The sequence below is a fragment of the Ranitomeya variabilis genome, chromosome 5, assembly GCF_051348905.1.
Source record: "Ranitomeya variabilis isolate aRanVar5 chromosome 5, aRanVar5.hap1, whole genome shotgun sequence".
In the NCBI taxonomy this organism is placed as follows: Eukaryota; Metazoa; Chordata; class Amphibia; order Anura; family Dendrobatidae; genus Ranitomeya; species Ranitomeya variabilis.
Genome location: NC_135236.1, coordinates 671,362,090 through 671,379,414, shown reverse-complemented (window position 1 = coordinate 671,379,414; position 17,325 = coordinate 671,362,090). Strand labels below are relative to the sequence as shown.

Here is a 17,325-nt window from a genome sequence, read left to right as displayed (position 1 = left end):
GTGATGGATCCTGGACCCCCACAGTAAGGGGAGGCTTGGCGGGTCCTGATACCTCTACAGGGGGGGGGCAGGGGTATGATGGGTCTTGGCCCCTCTACACGAAGAAGGGGGGGAGCAGGTTCTGGCCCCCTACAGGTGCGGAGGGCGGGCGAGGGGAGTGATGGGTCCTGCCCCCCTACGGCAGGTCCTCATCTCTCTACAGGAAGCAAAGGTGTTTGTGCAGATTCCTTTAAATTCACATCCAATAGCCAAAAAAAAAATCCATCACAGAATTTATCATCAAGTTTTCTGTTTTATTTAAGATTTTAGTTTTAATTCTGTAGACAGAGGTACATTTTCTTGGTTTAGTTTTAGCGTCAGGTTATAACCAGGTTTTAATTAATCATATTTTATGTATTTTTTCTCCCCCCCCTCGTTGGCTTATCCTTTAATTTCTCTCAATACTGCAGATAATAATGCCAGAAATATTATAACATTTCAGTAGACGGGTAGTAAAGCCTGGAAATGAATTGTTTTGGGGGAAAAAAAAAAAAAAGATTAAATTTTTCACTTGATACTGAAATTGTTAACGCCTCTGAACCTCCCGATTGTTATGAAGGACGAAGAGAAAAAAAAATGGCCTCCTTTTCCCAAATTTCCATCAGGTAGTGACTTGAGAAGAAAGCAGAAAATCCACGTATGTGCAAAAGACAGGAACACGAGTCCAGGGAAGCAGCAGAGATACAGATCCATAATTATTTGATTTTTGGGGGATTAGAAAAAAAAAAAACGGATTTTTTTCTTCCGAGACGACCGAGAGTGACTCAATGATGGGAAGCGATCGCACCAACACCTTCCCAGATCTTCAAAGAACAAATGAAATCAAGCTTGCACTGATGAAGAGAAAATGCGCAGTAAAAAAATAAATAAAAAAAAAAGCCATTTTATTTTTTTTCCCCTCCAGAAGAGAAAAAAGTTAATTTTAATTTTTTTTTTTTTTTACTAAATCGCAAAAACTGCCTGAACATCATGGCCTGCTGCTGCTCATACCCAGGAAAGCACCCTAAAATCTAGCAAACATTACAAATAAAAAAAAAAAAAAAAATCAAATTTGCAACAAATTTTCCAAAAGTTGCCAAATTTGTTAATTTTGCCTTAACCCCCTTCAAACGTCAGAGGGGCACTAACATATATATTAATTTGTAAATCCAGCCCCCCTTTGGTCCTGAAGACAAAAAGCATGAAATGGTATACTTTATTAAAAAAAAAAAATTGCAAAAATTACTACTTTTTTTGTGGTGCTTTCCCCCCATTATCTTATAATTACGGATCAGGGTAGGGTTTCTAATTTACCCAATTTAACGTCTTACGATTACATTTTTGCTGTTAAATCACATTTTATATTAAGCTATTATTATTTTATTAAGAAAAAAAAAAAAAAAAAATTCATGCAGCAGACCACTGATCGTCCAGACTTGCAAAAAAATAAAAAAATAAAATATATATTTTTATTTTTTTAAAGTCATCTGATTTTTTTTTTTTTGTAGGAGGGTCTTTCCCTTATCTCTCACTTTCGTGGTTGGTGCATTCGAGATGGGAATAAAACGAGTCGCTTTATCAAAGGAACTGGCGAAATCTCGGATCGTCGGCTGTTAGTTTCGGAAATGCGTGCGAGGTATCGGGGGTCCAACTTCCAAGATTCTTGAGAATTCCAGAGAAGGACTTCTATGAGAAGGAAACATTGACATTGGATAGTTGGAGGGGAGGGGAAGAATTTCCCAAAAATTTTCTAAACTGTCCCTTGAAATTTTCAATGGCGGTCCAGGGCTGAGCTCTGTAGTAGATCTGTGGGGGTTTTGTTTGGGGGTCTGAAGGCTGTCTGAAAGCCTGGGGGAGGGGAGTGGAAACTGGCGGGGTTTGTCGGGGGAGGGTAGGGGCTCCAATTTGCTCTGTGGAGGGGGATCTGTGTGCTGAAGAGATTGTTATGGGGGTGGTGGGGAGGTATAGAGCTGCTGGGGCCGTCCATCTCTGTCAGGGCTTGTAGTGATTTTAACCAGTGTGGCGGATTGTCATCTTGCAGAGGTTCTAAACCATTTCCGGTGGATGATGGGATACCTACGGGAACAAAAAAAAAAAAAAAAAGTAAAAAAATACAATTAGAAAAAAAAATAGATTTTGCCAATTTTACAGTAAAAAGTGGAGAAAAAAAAATAATTTTAAATCAATATATTTTTATTTAACATATTTAGTGTCAGGTGGACAGCCTAAAGCCGCCTTTTTCCTCCGTTACAGACACTCAGGCGACCACAAGCACCAAAAAAATAATGTTTTATACACAAGACGACTTTATAAGACTTTCCTTTGAGTGAAGGACCAGTTAAGACTCTAGAATGACATTTTAGGCTGTGTTCACGTGGAGGTTGTGTGAACACAGCCTATAACTATAGAATTTGTTTTTTCCTCAGAACTTTACACATTCCTGCAGTCTTCTCTAACATGCCAAACTATGCGCTAGTAAAATAAACTTTTTATGGCACCAAAATATTACAGAGCCATGGGAGGTAGTAAGGCGAGTAAATACCATTCCACAATACATTTTTCTGCCCTTTATCCCCAAACTCAACGTAGATTGTATTGTCAGTAAAAGGAGGACCCATTGCTTGATCTGAAAACTTAAATACCTTGTGAAAATCCCTGTGCTCCCTCGATTTTGAAGCTCTTTTCAGTTTTGCTCTGCGACGCTCCATTGCAGAGATATTCACATTTGTTTCTTCTGGAGTGCAGTATGTGAAATCTTTTTCAAGTGTTTCTTCAGTCTTCCCGGGGGGCCGTGCACGTTCATCTCTCCTTCCCAGATGTGGCCAATCGCAGCTCGGCAGCTGATCTAGCAGTTACTAGTGATAGGCAGAATCTGGGAATGAGGGGTAAAAGTGTACGCCCCCAGACTAGGCTGAAGAAACACCCACGTTGGACTACAGGCAGGGATTTCACATAGCGATACAGTAACAACAAATGTTAATATCTCTGCACAGGAGTGATGAAGAGCAAAACGGAAAAAAAGTGGCAGAATCAGTGGAGCGCATGGATTTTTGCAAGGTAGTTAATTTTTTTGAGCTAGTGACAAATCCTCTTTATCGGGGTGGTCTGGGATTTTTCAAAAATGGACTTGGGGGGGGCCGAAAACTAAAATGCCTACTCAACCTCACTTTTGAGGACATGTGCCGTACATACCAGCATAACCACAGAAGCAAATGATTCGCTATTATCGGTCAAATGACGCCATCGCGGTTTCTTTAATCATTTTTATACCATTTCTTGCCCTTTTGAAAAATCCCAGACAACCCCTTTAAATCATCGTATAAATCCTCGGTCACTTAAAATCCAGTGTAGACAATGCCCTGAATCCAGACCGACAACGTAACAAACCAGTAGAGATTTGTTCGGCTCACAGAGCATTGTGTATAATGCTCTGTGAGTATAAACCAGCAGAGAGGTGCTCCGCTCACAGAGCATTGTGGCTACCAAGTTCCTACTAATAAAATTTAAAATATTGAAAAACTAAAACTCTGAGTTTGAGAAAAAAAAAAAAAAAAATCCCCCCCCCTAAAAAAAAATATATTTCATACAAGCAATCCTTTCATTCTACTGAACAAATGTGGAGTATGGTTTGAGAGTTCAAATAATTTGGCCCACACCCCACTTAATATTTTATTTTTAAATAATTTACTTAATTTTTAAGTAAAAAAAAAAAAAAAAAATCTAAAAAAAAAATTCTGTGAAGGTAGCTAAACTAAAATGCATCTTTTGCTCCTGAGGAAGGTCGACAAAACGAATTCAGCGGAACGAGGAGAGTTCTTCAGCTCACTGTGGCCGACCATTCACAACATGTAACGGAGGGGGGTCGCCGATGGCGGAGAATGCGGCCGTCATGTCCTCCGCCCGGGATGAGATGTCAATGAAGGAGGAAGAAACGGTTACCTGTGATTATGGCGGGATCCATCCAGCTGCTCGGGCAGTCCCAGTTCAGGCTGTTAGGTGTGGCATGGTTGGACGTTGGCGCACTGTGGGTGGCGTTTGAAGGGGAAGAAGCATTTTGCAGCCCACCAAAGTTGATGTTTATGTTGGGCAGAAGCGCCCTTAGCCCGTCCTGCCATTCCTTCACATTTATACTCTCTACTGAATTGCTGTGGTCTGGGAGATTTATTCAAAATAAAAAAATAAAAATAAAAAAAAATAAAAACAAAAATATATAAAAAAGTTGTTGTTAGAATTTTCTGCTTTAAGGATTAAATTATAATAAAATTCTTTTCTTTTTTTTTTTTAAATTTCTAATTTTAATATATAAGATTGGATTTTGAATGAAGGGGAACTTTATACGGCTTCAACTCACTGCATGAAAAGTAATATGTAAACGTATAAATTAAAATCAAAATTGCTTATATATATAAAAAAATATTTCTAAAAATTTACATTAAATTTAGTGCAATTTTTTTATGGTTTATTTATAATTCACTAGACAATTATTAATAAAAAAAAAAAATGTATACAATTATTTATGGCTAAAAAGGACCCTTCACCAAATTTTTCATGTTGAACTGAACACAATTGTAAGTGCGGCTGCAGAGCTGAATAATTTTCTTTTTTATTATTTTGCCTCCATTGCGGAGATATAAGAGACGTATTAGGCACATAATGAGTTAAAAAAAAGTCCAAATAAGTGAGGTTAGTTTTTCTACTGGGGGGGGTACTTATTCTCCCTGTATAAGTTGCCCAATCATAAGCAGGTAGCAACACAGTGAACAAGGAAGAACACGCCCCCACCGTAACCTAGGTTTCTTGTGTTTGTTGTAAGTTTTCTACTGGGGGCGTGTACTTATTCTCCCTGTACGAGTTGCCCAATCATAAGCAGGCACCAACACAGTGAAAGAAGAACACGCCCCCACCGTAACTTAGGCTTCTTAGTGTTTGATGTAAGATTTAAGGATACAACTCTGATCTCCTGGTCTCACCTCCAGTAGGATTAGACAGTTCTGGTATCAGGCACAGATGAATAACGCCTTGAAGATATGGTCACATTACAAACCCTGTTATCAGCTCTCCTCATCTCGTAGCACTGTCAGCTCAGCTAGACAGCCCCTGATACGTAGGCCGGTGGCTTATCTCCAGGAGAACAATGTGAACGACTGAAATCATTGGGAAAGATGTCATTTGGACATGTTCAATCAGTTGGCTTGCTCCCCCATACACAGTAGAAATTAAACCGTTCCCATCGATATCCACATATTCAGCCAACATTAGTACAATGTGCATGGGGGCCTTGAGTTGTGCCATCCTTTCCCCAATATTGACATTATATTAACAGTGTGAAGCATCTGTGCTCTATACCCAGCACTGGCTAATCATGCAGGAGGTTAGACCAGGAGATCAGAGCTGTATCCGTATATCTCACGCACTGAGAAACCTGCTCTAAGCTATGAAGTGGGTGTGTTCTTTCTCCACTGTGTTGCTGCCTGCTTATGATTGGATAGCTCACACATGGCAAAGAAGTGCACGCCCCCCAGTGAAAAACTAACAAAACTTTTATGTAATTTTTATGTGGGGGAACACAGATCTCAATCTGGCGATATCAACGAGTTCAGCCGACTGTCTAATGTGTATTGAGGACCATGCCGACTGATCGTCTAGAAAGATGTCAATGGGTCATATCCTTTTTAAAGACTGTTGATTGAATTTTGCCGTGTCACGGACAGTGCTATGAGACCTGATAAAAGGGTTTACAGCTACACATTGATCTAATCTGAAAAGGTGTTTGTCATCTGTGCCCGAAGCCCAGAACGGTCTAATCACGCAGGAAGTGAGACCAGGAGATCAGAGTTGTATCCTTCCATCTCACACACTGAGAAACCTAACCTGTGATAACTTCTTTATCCAGTGTGTAGCTGCTTGCTTATGATTGGGCAACGTATACAGGGAGAAGAAGTACACGCCCCCACTGAATAAACTACCACCATCCAATGGCCTTAACTTTTTTTTTTTAAACTAATTATGTGCCAATACTTTGATTGGTAATCTCTTTGCAACGGACAGACGAAGTTGAAAAATAAAAAACACGTTTTATACCTCTCTACAATCACTATTACATTGTGCCCAATTCACCTTGAAAAATTTGGCCCTCTAATAAACGTTACATAGAAAACATTTTTGTGTTGTCCAAGGTTGGTTTGGTACCAGGAAAAAAAGCCTAAAGATGTAGATTAGTCACCTCTTGATTTTGCAAAATACCATATGTGGAAGTTTTTGCACACTTAGGTGTGATCAGGTTTTGAAAATCACACCTTTTTTTATTACTACAACATAAAAAAAATTCTGGACTACATAATTGTATTTTACAAAGAAGCAGCATACTCCACATTTATTCCTAAATTCATTCTCAAAAGTCCAGAGATTCCCAACTCGAGGGGTTCTCTCTGTGGTTCACCTTCAGCACACAAACATTACACAAAGGCTTTTTTGAGAGTCCTTTCTTTGACCTCCTGTCAAATGAGCGAGTTGAAAAACATCACAACTCCTTAGTAAACCAAATATTTTTGATATCCGTCCCCATATACGGTAGTTTTTTCGGAAGGGTGTACAAAGAAAAAACAAACAAATAAAAAAAAAAACAGAAAAAAAACAGTACAGCTAAAAAATAAAATGTAGTAAATGAAGATGCATAAAAGGTAATAAAAATATCTCCACATATGATTTATTCAAGGATTCCGGTCACTAGATGGTTAAAAGAAAATTTTGAAAAAAATTCTACAAAATGTGAGGTCCTACATACAACAACTATATAGAGAGAAGTGTTGGCCCCTTGTCTTAATCATTGACTTCCATTTTTTCATTCAGCCCCACTGTAAAACATTCTGCACCATTCTTACCCCACCACCTTGTGAGTAGCATCCAGACCAATTGCCGTCCCCATCCCACCTCCATGTATAACATCCCGCCCCATCCCACCTCCGTGTATAACATCCCGCCCCATCCCACCTCCGTGTATAACATCCCGCCCCATCCCACCTCCGTGTATAACATCCTGCCCCATCCCACCTCCGTGTATAACATCCCGCCCCATCCCACCTCCGTGTATAACATCCCGCCCCATCCCACCTCCGTGTATAACATCCCGCCCCATCCCACCTCCGTGTATAACATCCCGCCCCATCCCACCTCCGTGTATAACATCCCGCCCCATCCCACCTCCGTGTATAACATCCCGCCCCATCCCACCTCCGTGTATAACATCCCGCCCCATCCCACCTCCATGTATAACATCCCGCCCCATCCCACCTCCGTGTATAACATCCCGCCCCATCCCACCTCCGTGTATAACATCCCGCCCCATCCCACCTCCGTGTATAACATCCCGCCCCATCCCACCTCCATGTATAACATCCCGCCCCATCCCACCTCCGTGTATAACATCCCGCCCCATCCCACCTCCGTGTATAACATCCCGCCCCATCCCACCTCCGTGTATAACATCCCGCCCCATCCCACCTCCGTGTATAACATCCCGCCCCATCCCACCTCCGTGTATAACATCCCGCCCCATCCCACCTCCGTGTATAACACCCCGCCCCATCCCACCTCCGTGTATAACATCCCGCCCCATCCCACCTCCGTGTATAACATCCCGCCCCATCCCACCTCCGTGTATAACATCCCGCCCCATCCCACCTCCGTGTATAACATCCCGCCCCATCCCACCTCCGTGTATAACATCCCGCCCCATCCCACCTCCGTGTATAACATCCCGCCCCATCCCACCTCCGTGTATAACATCCCGCCCCATCCCACCTCCGTGTATAACATCCCGCCCCATCCCACCTCCGTGTATAACATCCCGCCCCATCCCACCTCCGTGTATAACATCCCGCCCCATCCCACCTCCGTGTATAACATCCTGCCCCATCCCACCTCCATGTATAACATCCTGCCCCATTGCCGCCCCCATCCCACCTCTGTACCATTCTGCCCCATTGCCGTCCCCATCCCACCTCCGTGTATAACATCCCGCCCCATCCCACCTCCGTGTATAACATCCCGCCCCATCCCACCTCCGTGTATAACATCCTGCCCCATCCCACCTCCGTGTATAACATCCCGCCCCATCCCACCTCCTTGTATAACATCCTGCCCCATTGCCGCCCCCATCCCACCTCTGTACCATTCTGCCCCATTGCCGTCCCCATCCCACCTCCGTGTATAACATCCCGCCCCATCCCACCTCCGTGTATAACATCCTGCCCCATCCCACCTCCTTGTATAACATCCTGCCCCATTGCCGCCCCCATCCCACCTGCGTGTATAACATCCTGCCCCATTGCCGCCCCCATCCCACCTCCGTGTATAACATCCTGCCCCATCCCACCTCCTTGTATAACATCCTGCCCCATTGCCGCCCCCATCCCACCTCCGTGTATAACATCCTGCCCCATTGCCGCCCCCATCCCACCTCCGTGTATAACATCCTGCCCCATCCCACCTCCGTGTATAACATCCTGCCCCATTGCCGCCCCCATCCCACCTCCGTGTATAACATCCTGCCCCATCCCACCTCAGTGTATAACATCCTGCCCCATTGCCGCCCCCATCCCACCTCCATGTATAACATCCCGCCCCATCCCACCTCCGTGTATAACATCCTGCTCCATTGCCGCCCCCATCCCACCTCCGTGTATAACATCCTGCCCCATTGCCGCCCCCATCCCACCTCCATGTATAACATCCCGCCCCATCCCACCTCCGTGTATAACATCCTGCTCCATTGCCGCCCCCATCCCACCTCCGTGTATAACATCCTGCCCCATCCCACCTCCATGTATAACATCCTGCCCCATTGCCGCCCCCATCCCACCTCTGTACCATTCTGCCCCATTGCCGTCCCCATCCCACCTCCGTGTATAACATCCCGCCCCATCCCACCTCCGTGTATAACATCCCGCCCCATCCCACCTCCGTGTATAACATCCTGCCCCATCCCACCTCCTTGTATAACATCCTGCCCCATTGCCGCCCCCATCCCACCTGCGTGTATAACATCCTGCCCCATTGCCGCCCCCATCCCACCTCCGTGTATAACATCCTGCCCCATCCCACCTCCGTGTATAACATCCTGCCCCATTGCCGCCCCCATCCCACCTCCGTGTATAACATCCTGCCCCATCCCACCTCAGTGTATAACATCCTGCCCCATTGCCGCCCCCATCCCACCTCCATGTATAACATCCCGCCCCATCCCACCTCCGTGTATAACATCCTGCTCCATTGCCGCCCCCATCCCACCTCCGTGTATAACATCCCGCCCCATCCCACCTCCATGTATAACATCCCGCCCCATCCCACCTCCATGTATAACATCCCGCCCCATCCCACCTCCATGTATAACATCCCGCCCCATCCCACCTCCATGTATAACATCCCGCCCCATCCCACCTCCATGTATAACATCCCGCCCCATCCCACCTCCATGTATAACATCCCGCCCTATCCCACCTCCGTGTATAACATCCCGCCCCATCCCACCTCCGTGTATAACATCCCGCCCCATCCCACCTCCGTGTATAACATCCCGCCCCATCCCACCTCCATGTATAACATCCCGCCCCATCCCACCTCCATGTATAACATCCCGCCCCATCCCACCTCCATGTATAACATCCTGCCCCATTGCCGCCCCCATCCCACCTCCTTGTATAACATCCTGCCCCATTGCCGCCCCCATCCCACCTCTGTGTATAACATCCTGCCCCATTGTCGCCCCAAACCCACCTCCGTGTACAACATCCGGCCCCTTTGTCTCTCCTCAGTGTATAAGGTCCAGCCACACTGAGCCCCTCTCTCCCCCATGTATAACATCCTGCCCCATTGCATCTCCACACCATCCTCCAACCACCCTTTCCCAAGTGCACGACGGGCCCTGCACCCCCACCCTCAGCTTACGACGACGGTCCTGCGCCCCCAGCTTACAACGATGGGCCCGGCACCCCCAACCCCCCAGCTCACGACGAGGGGCTCCGCGCCCCCCAGTCCCAGCTTAGGACGAGAGGCCCCGAGACCACCCTCGTCAATGTACAATGTTGGGTCTCACACCCCCAGTGTACAACGATGGGCATCGTGCCCTCCCCACGCCCAGTGTACAAAGTCCAGCCCCATGTGCCTCCCCACCCCCAGCTTACGATGAGGGGCCCCATGCCCCCCCCCTAGCTTACGACGAGAGGCCCCGAGACCACCCTCGTCAATGTACAATGTTGGGTCTCACACCCCCAGTGTACAACGATGGGCATCGTGCCCTCCATACGCCCAGTGTACAAAGTCCAACCCCATGTGCCTCCCCACTCCCAGCTTACAATGAGGGGCCCCATGCACCCCCAGCTTACGAGGGGCCCCAAGACCACTCTCTTCGATGTTGTGTCCACCCCCCACCCCCACTGTACAACGATGGGCCCCGCACCCTTCCCACGCCCAGGGTACTACATAGGGCCGCAAGCTCCCCACCCCCAGTGTATAAAGTCCGGCAGCGTGTGCATCCCCACGCCCCCATTTACAAAGTCCAGCCCCATTGCCCCGCTGCTCCTCCCCCTGTGTACAGAAAGCAGCCCCAGTCCCCTCCCCAGTGTATAGCCTCTGGCCCCCCGCCATGCAGTCTGCCTTTACTAACTTAGCTGAACGGCCGGTGGTGAAGAGCTCACTGGTACCAGCGCAGTCCTATAATAGGAGCCACCAGGGTAACAAGTCCGTCCATGACATTTCTTCTCTCCTAAGTCTTTCCCCATCACCTGTGAGCGATATTATTGAGAAGTGGAAGGAACCGCAGCAACTCAGCCACGAAGTGTAAAGTTAGTGAGCAGGGTCACAGAGTGCGGAGGTGTAAAGAGCAGAAAAGTCAGCAACGCTCTTCTAACTTCACCAATCTCGACCACGTAGGTCCTGAAGCGGTAATGAGCTTGTGGGACCTCGACTGCATTCACGGTTTATAGAGGTGGCGATTGCACATGCTCACTACTGCTCACACAATTGACGCGGAGCCCCTCATTCTCAGTCTCCGCAGCTGGACCATCTTTAAAGGAGTATTCTCAAGTTATGAAATGGATTTAGTTAGCCAGCATAAAAATAGGTTTATGTCTGAGGTCATGCTGCGGCTATGAAAGATTTTATCTTACGTAGTGTAGAGCTGGATTTCATACAGTTCGGCCACCTGAGCCTGGCTATGTGCCCGCCGTAGTTAAATTAGAGGCTGAAGAGTTATTAAAATGTCTATACAGCAGTTATTAGGTTAGGATCTGAGAGGGAGGTGTGCAGCTATTAGTCCTGCTCCCACTGCAGTTTCCAAAGCAGTTCTCAATCGTTGCTCTCACTTTTTGAGATTGTTCAAAGTCCCAGTTATCTGTACATGGAAACATGGGATAACGGTGGATTTCAGAACAAGCATTGACAGATCATTAATAGGTCACAGTAGCATAAAGTTTAGCACTAGGAGGAAGCTACTAGACTAGAACTGTCAAAGAGAAGAGCTCGTCCCCACCGCAACTAGGAAGTGAAGGGCCTGGAAAGATGTGAGCTGCTCGAAACGCAATCTCAGCAGCTGGTCCATCTTTAAAGGAGAACTCTCAAGTTATGAAATTGATTTAGTTAGCCAGCATTAAAAAAAGATTTATGTCTGCGGTCATTCTGCTTCAAACCACGTATCCAAGCCCTTTCCACTTCCTGCCGACTTCAACTCAAAAATATTGCACGAATCCGTTCATTCCTCAACCAAGAATCTGCAAAAACCCTAGTCCATGCCCTCATCATCTCTCGCCTTGACTACTGCAACCTCCTGCTCTGTGGCCTCCCCTCAAACACTCTCGCACCCCTCCAATCTATTCTAAACTCTGCTGCCCGACTAATCCACCTGTCCCCCCGCTATTCTCCGGCCTCTCCCCTCTGTCAATCCCTTCACTGGCTCCCCATTGCCCAGAGACTCCAGTACAAAACCCTAACCATGACGTACAAAGCCATCCACAACCTGTCTCCTCCTTACATCTGTGACCTCGTCTCCCGGTACTTACCTACACGCAACCTCCGATCGTCACAAGATCTCCTTCTCTACTCCCCTCTTATCTCCTCTTCCCACAATCGCATACAAGATTTCTCTCGCGTATCACCCCTACTCTGGAACCCTCTACCACAACACATCAGACTCTCGCCCACCATCGAAACCTTCAAAAAGAATCTGAAGACCCACCTCTTCCGACAAGCCTACAACCTGCAGTAACCACCGATCGACCAAACCGCTGCATGACCAGCTCTATCCTCACCTACTGTATTCTCACCCATCCCTTGTAGATTGTGAGCCTTCGCGGGCAGGGTCCTCACTCCTCCTGTACCAGTTATGACTTGTATTGTTCAAGATTATTGTACTTGTTATTATGTATACCCCTCCTCACTTGTAAAGCGCCATGGAATAAATGGCGCTATAACAATAAATAATAATAATAATAATAATAATAATAATAATTCTGCTGCTATGAAAGCTTTTATCTTACGTAGTGGAGAGCTGGATTTCATACAGTTCAGACACCTGAGCCTGGCCGTGTACGCGTAGTAGTTATATTAGAGGCTGAAAAGCTATTAAAATGTCTATACACTTAAAAAAGGAGTGCTCATCACCACTGTCACAAGGATGTGAAGGGACTGGAAAGCTGTGAGCTGCTCGAGACACAAACTGAGAATACATAACGCAAAAGAACAGCGCCACACTGGATGGTGAAAAAAAATAAAGGCTTACGTATTTTATTCTGCCTCCTGTAGCGACATTTCGGTCACAAGACCTTTTTCAAGCACAGTACACAGCGTTCTAACCACCATTATATACATGAAACCCCAGCCACCCCACTAACATAGCACCAATAGGGTGTAGATACAAAAGTGAAAAAAAAAAACATTACAATCACAATAGATATACAAAAATTAAAAACAGATCCAGAGTCACTGTAGAACTGGCCCCTCACCACAGATAATTAATAGCTGATTGTTCTTTTTAGAGAAATAACATTCTATTAGAGCTCCCATCCCTACATTTGTAAACAATAACGTACCACCAATCAATACATAGCATTGCCACCCCCACAGGCGATCGCCACCCCCCACAGGCGTGCCCATACAAGACACAAGCCAATCCCAATAGTAATATCCCCACACATAGAACGCCCCCATAACAGCACCAATAACTCATAGATGTGCATATAGAAGAACAGACTTCTATAGTATAGTGGGCGCAGAACGCACTCCGGGTCCACCATGGAGGGCACATGACCCCATAGAGTTAGTCCTCGAGCACCTAACTAATCTCACAATACTACACAATAGTGGGATGTATATGCCACATAGATCCAGAGGTGCACATTTAAGATCCTATCATTATAAAATCCTGCAATGTGTTACCGCACACCCCTCCATCTCCGGTCCTACAGTATCAATAGTCTCCTTAATATTCAGGCTTATCAAGATTAAATCAGGACCGAGGGGAATGTACAACAGTTGACACATTAAATGTAAGTAATTAATATGTAGAAACGCATACATGACTAGATAGACCCCCAAAAAAGGAAATCATAAAATAAATAATACCCGAGGGATATCATACCCTATGATTACAGAGGACAGACCATAAACGCATATGGAACCAGGTACGTATATAATAGACAATAAAAAACAATATACTGGTAAGGAGCTACACAGAACCACAGAATCCTACAGACAACAATTCTGCTGATAATCAATATTCAGCCCCTTTGGGTAAAGGATATCAAGTTCAAAAATCCATCTTCGTTCTTTTCTCTTTAAGAGGGAAACACGATCACCCCAAAACAATTCTAGCTCAGCCCTGTCTCCGTCCCACACCAGGAAGATGTCGTCGATGTAACGCCACCAGCCCCTAACATGGCCCCAAAACCTGGAGCTGAGCTAGAATTGTTTTTCCTGTATTTGAGTGGTATTTACCCAGAACTTGGGTTTACCAAGTTTTTGGATACATGTGTGTATAAGGAGGGGGGAGGCTACACACGGATTTATATGTAAAATGTACAGATAGGAATAGCATTCTACATTTCTCTAGAGAACATCCGCGGAAGATGGTGGAATCCCTTCCATGGAGTCAGTTATTAAGAGTGAGAAGAATTTTCTCATGTGAGACACTTATTGATGAGAGACTTGATGAAATGTGTAAAAAATTCCTATGTAGGGGGTATCCGGGTGCTGAGCTTGATAAATTTAAAGAACGTGCCCTTAACATAGATCGAGACGAACTTTTGGTTCCAAAGAGGCCTGTACAATCCCAGACGAGGGTTCCTTTTGTTACCACCTTTAATGGAATGAGCAAGCAGGTCTCTAACATCATACGGAAACATTGGCCTCTTCTGGGTCGGGGCCATTCTAATATTATGGAGTTCCAATTGCCCCCATTATTCTCCTACAGACGTAACAGAAATTTGAAGGATCAATTGGTAGTATCGGACATAGGCAGCATGAAGGGGATATACAAACTACTTTCAGCCGCCCTAGCCTGGGTAGTTTCCCGTGCTTGGGCTGCAATAACAGGATTAAGGGTTCCTCGTTTTGTCATCCGCATACGGGGAAGAAGTATGAGATACATAAAAGGTTTACGTGCACAAGCAGCTTCGTAGTCTATGTCCTGAGCTGCCTGTGTGGTCTCTTCTATGTGGGGGAGACCACTATGGAGATTAAAGCGAGAATTAGTAAACATATAAGTACCATTAGGACTGGACTGACGGAACTCCCGGGGCCTAGACATTTCTGAGTGTGGGTCATTGGGTTAACCAACTGCGATTCACAGTAATAGATGATGTCCCGTCCGTGAGACGAGGGGGTGATCGTGTTTCCCTCTTAAAGAGGAAAGAACTAAGATGGATTTTTGAACTTGATACCCTTTACCCAAAGGGGTTGAATATTGATTATCAGCAGAATTGTTGTCTGTAGGATTCTGTGGTTCTGTGTAGCTCCTTACCAGTATATAGTTTTTTATTTTCTATTATATACGTACCTGGCTCCATAAGCGTTTTTGGTCTGTCCTCTTTAATCATAGGGTATGATATCCCTCGGGTATTATTTATTTTATGATTTCCTTTTTTGGGGGTCTATCTAGTCATGTATGTGTTTCTACATATTAATTACTTACACTTAATGTGTCAACTGTTGTAGATTCCCCTCGGTCCTGATTTAATCTTGATAAGCCTGAATATTAAGGAGACTATTGATATACTGTAGGATCGGAGATGGAGGGGTGTGCGGTAAACACATTGCAGGATTTTATAATGATAGGATCCTAAATGTGGATATATGTGGCATATACATCCCACTACTGGATAGTACTGTGAGATTAGTTAGGTGCTCGAGGACTAACTATGGGGTCATGTGCCCTCCATGGTGGACCCCGAATGCGTTCTGCGCCCACTATACTATACAAGTCTGTTCTTCTATATGCACATCTATGAGTTATTGGTGCGGTTATGGGGGCGTTCCATCTATCTGGACCACCCTTGATGGTAGATATATATATATATATGCAGCGCCCCAGAGTCCTGGTCGTTGCAGTACTGTGGCTCCGCCAATAAGGGGAGCCATGGTGCGTTCGATGGCACTGAAGGAGTTCCTCTAATCAGGTATCACAGACACCAATATGTTTCACAGCTGGGCCTCCGGGGGGAGCTAAGGGTGCTATTCACTAGTCCACTCCCCACCAATGTGGGTAAACTGGGGGTCAGGCAGGAAGTTAGAAGAGAAAGCTGACTGGATTAGACCAGACAACACCTTGTGGCAGAGGGTGTTGTGGGGGAAGAGACAGTAGGGTCTCTGCCAGGGGTGGGATCCTGGCAGAGGCTTGGCATTGGAAAGAACGTAACGGGACCGTGCCTGCTCTGCATAGCGGCGGTGCCCTAAGAAAGGATTAGAAGCGAGATAGATTGTGCTGAGTGAGAAACGGGATCAAGCAGAAGGAGAAATACCAGTAGGGGTCATGCTGTAAGACCGGAGCAACATCCTACTGAGGCGCACTACCGGTGGCCGGAACGCCGAGGGAGTGGAATAGCATACAGCTTCAAGCCATACTCCAAACAGCGGCAGGGCAGTCAGTTTAAGGCGGGCTGTCTACCACATATCACCTATGAAGTCTTGGGGGGCAATTGCGGGAGAGGGGCGTCTCTAGGGTCCCGGAAGAACTCCATGCCTACCTGACAAACGGGTGCCGTTCCAACCTGAATAACAGGGAGGGACGGAATACGAGAAGAACATCTATTAATCGAGTTGTGAGGGAACTTAAGAAACAGACACAACCGTTGTGGGGTACTTTCCGTGAGCACAGCAGGGAAGGACTACAACACATAGCGCTAGTAGGAAGGCACTGATTTCCTCCTGTGAAGAGAACTCTGGAGGTGCCATTGGACCGGCCGGACTTGCGCAGCCTGGTGAACCGGATTCTGGACTGAGGACCGAGAGATCTCCAGTAAAGAGGTAAAGAGACTGCAACCTGGTGTCCTTGTTATTTACCGCGACTTGCACCCCACAACTGCACCGCTACACCACCGCTATAACATCACCTATTTGCACCGGACGTCCCCCACTGACAGACAGGGCCACGGACCGGGTCTAGCCACCGTGACAACCCCAGGACTGAGATCCCTGAGGCCCGGCTCCGGGTACCCCTCGGCCCTGCGGCGGTGTGGGGGCGCTCCGCAACTTGGCGTCACGAACAGGATCTACTTAAGCCTGAAGAATCAGGTCATGTGTGCCTAGAGACTGTGATTTATTGTGCTTGGACTGTGTGTTGTGCCATTTGCCGCCAAAATCCGCCGCCATTGCAGCGCTGAGGAGAGCGCAGGAAGAGAAGAGGGGCGTGGAGTGGGCGTAGACAAGCTGGAGAGCGCGAACAGCAATGGCCGCCCAGTCTAAATATTTCTGCACGGTGAGGACGTGTCCGTCAGCAGCAGAGATCCGCCTCCTAATCCTTAATGGGGGGCGGAGGCAGAGAAAACGAAACCGCTCCCGAAGGAGAGAGCGGGAAAAAGACCAGGAAGTGACCCACGTGGAGGACGCTATGGCCAGCAGCTCCGAACCCGACAGTGGGGTTGAAGTGGAAATCTCCCCCGACTACCCGGATGAGCCCGGCAGCCCGTCCTCCGTGGATAACACCAGATTCCTGAGAGCCGAGATGGAGGACTTATATAACCAGCTCCTCCAACTGAATGTGAGAGTCCAGGCTCCGCACCCGGTGGAGCCGGTAGAGGGTTCCCGGACATCGGAGTTCTC

The 17,325-nt window shown here is 46.6% G+C and overlaps 1 protein-coding gene across 9 annotated transcripts in view; it reads right to left on the bottom strand.

The window, feature by feature from the left end:
- Positions 1–272: 272 nt before the first annotated feature.
- The window catches only part of CNOT4 (CCR4-NOT transcription complex subunit 4), a 52,792-nt gene continuing 35,739 nt past the window's right edge, over positions 273–17,325 (bottom strand). For 5 of the 9 annotated variants that reach the window (XM_077266774.1, XM_077266767.1, XM_077266769.1 and 2 more), the window contains 2 exons: positions 3,958–4,170; positions 273–2,094 (listed from right to left, as the gene is read on the bottom strand). In XM_077266774.1, coding sequence (XP_077122889.1) covers positions 1,790–2,094; positions 3,958–4,170 — 518 coding nt within the window. In that variant the 3' untranslated portion in view covers positions 273–1,789. The remainder of the gene's footprint in view (positions 2,095–3,957; positions 4,171–17,325) is intronic. The other 4 variants (XM_077266768.1, XM_077266773.1, XM_077266777.1 and 1 more) reach the window with 1 other exon arrangement.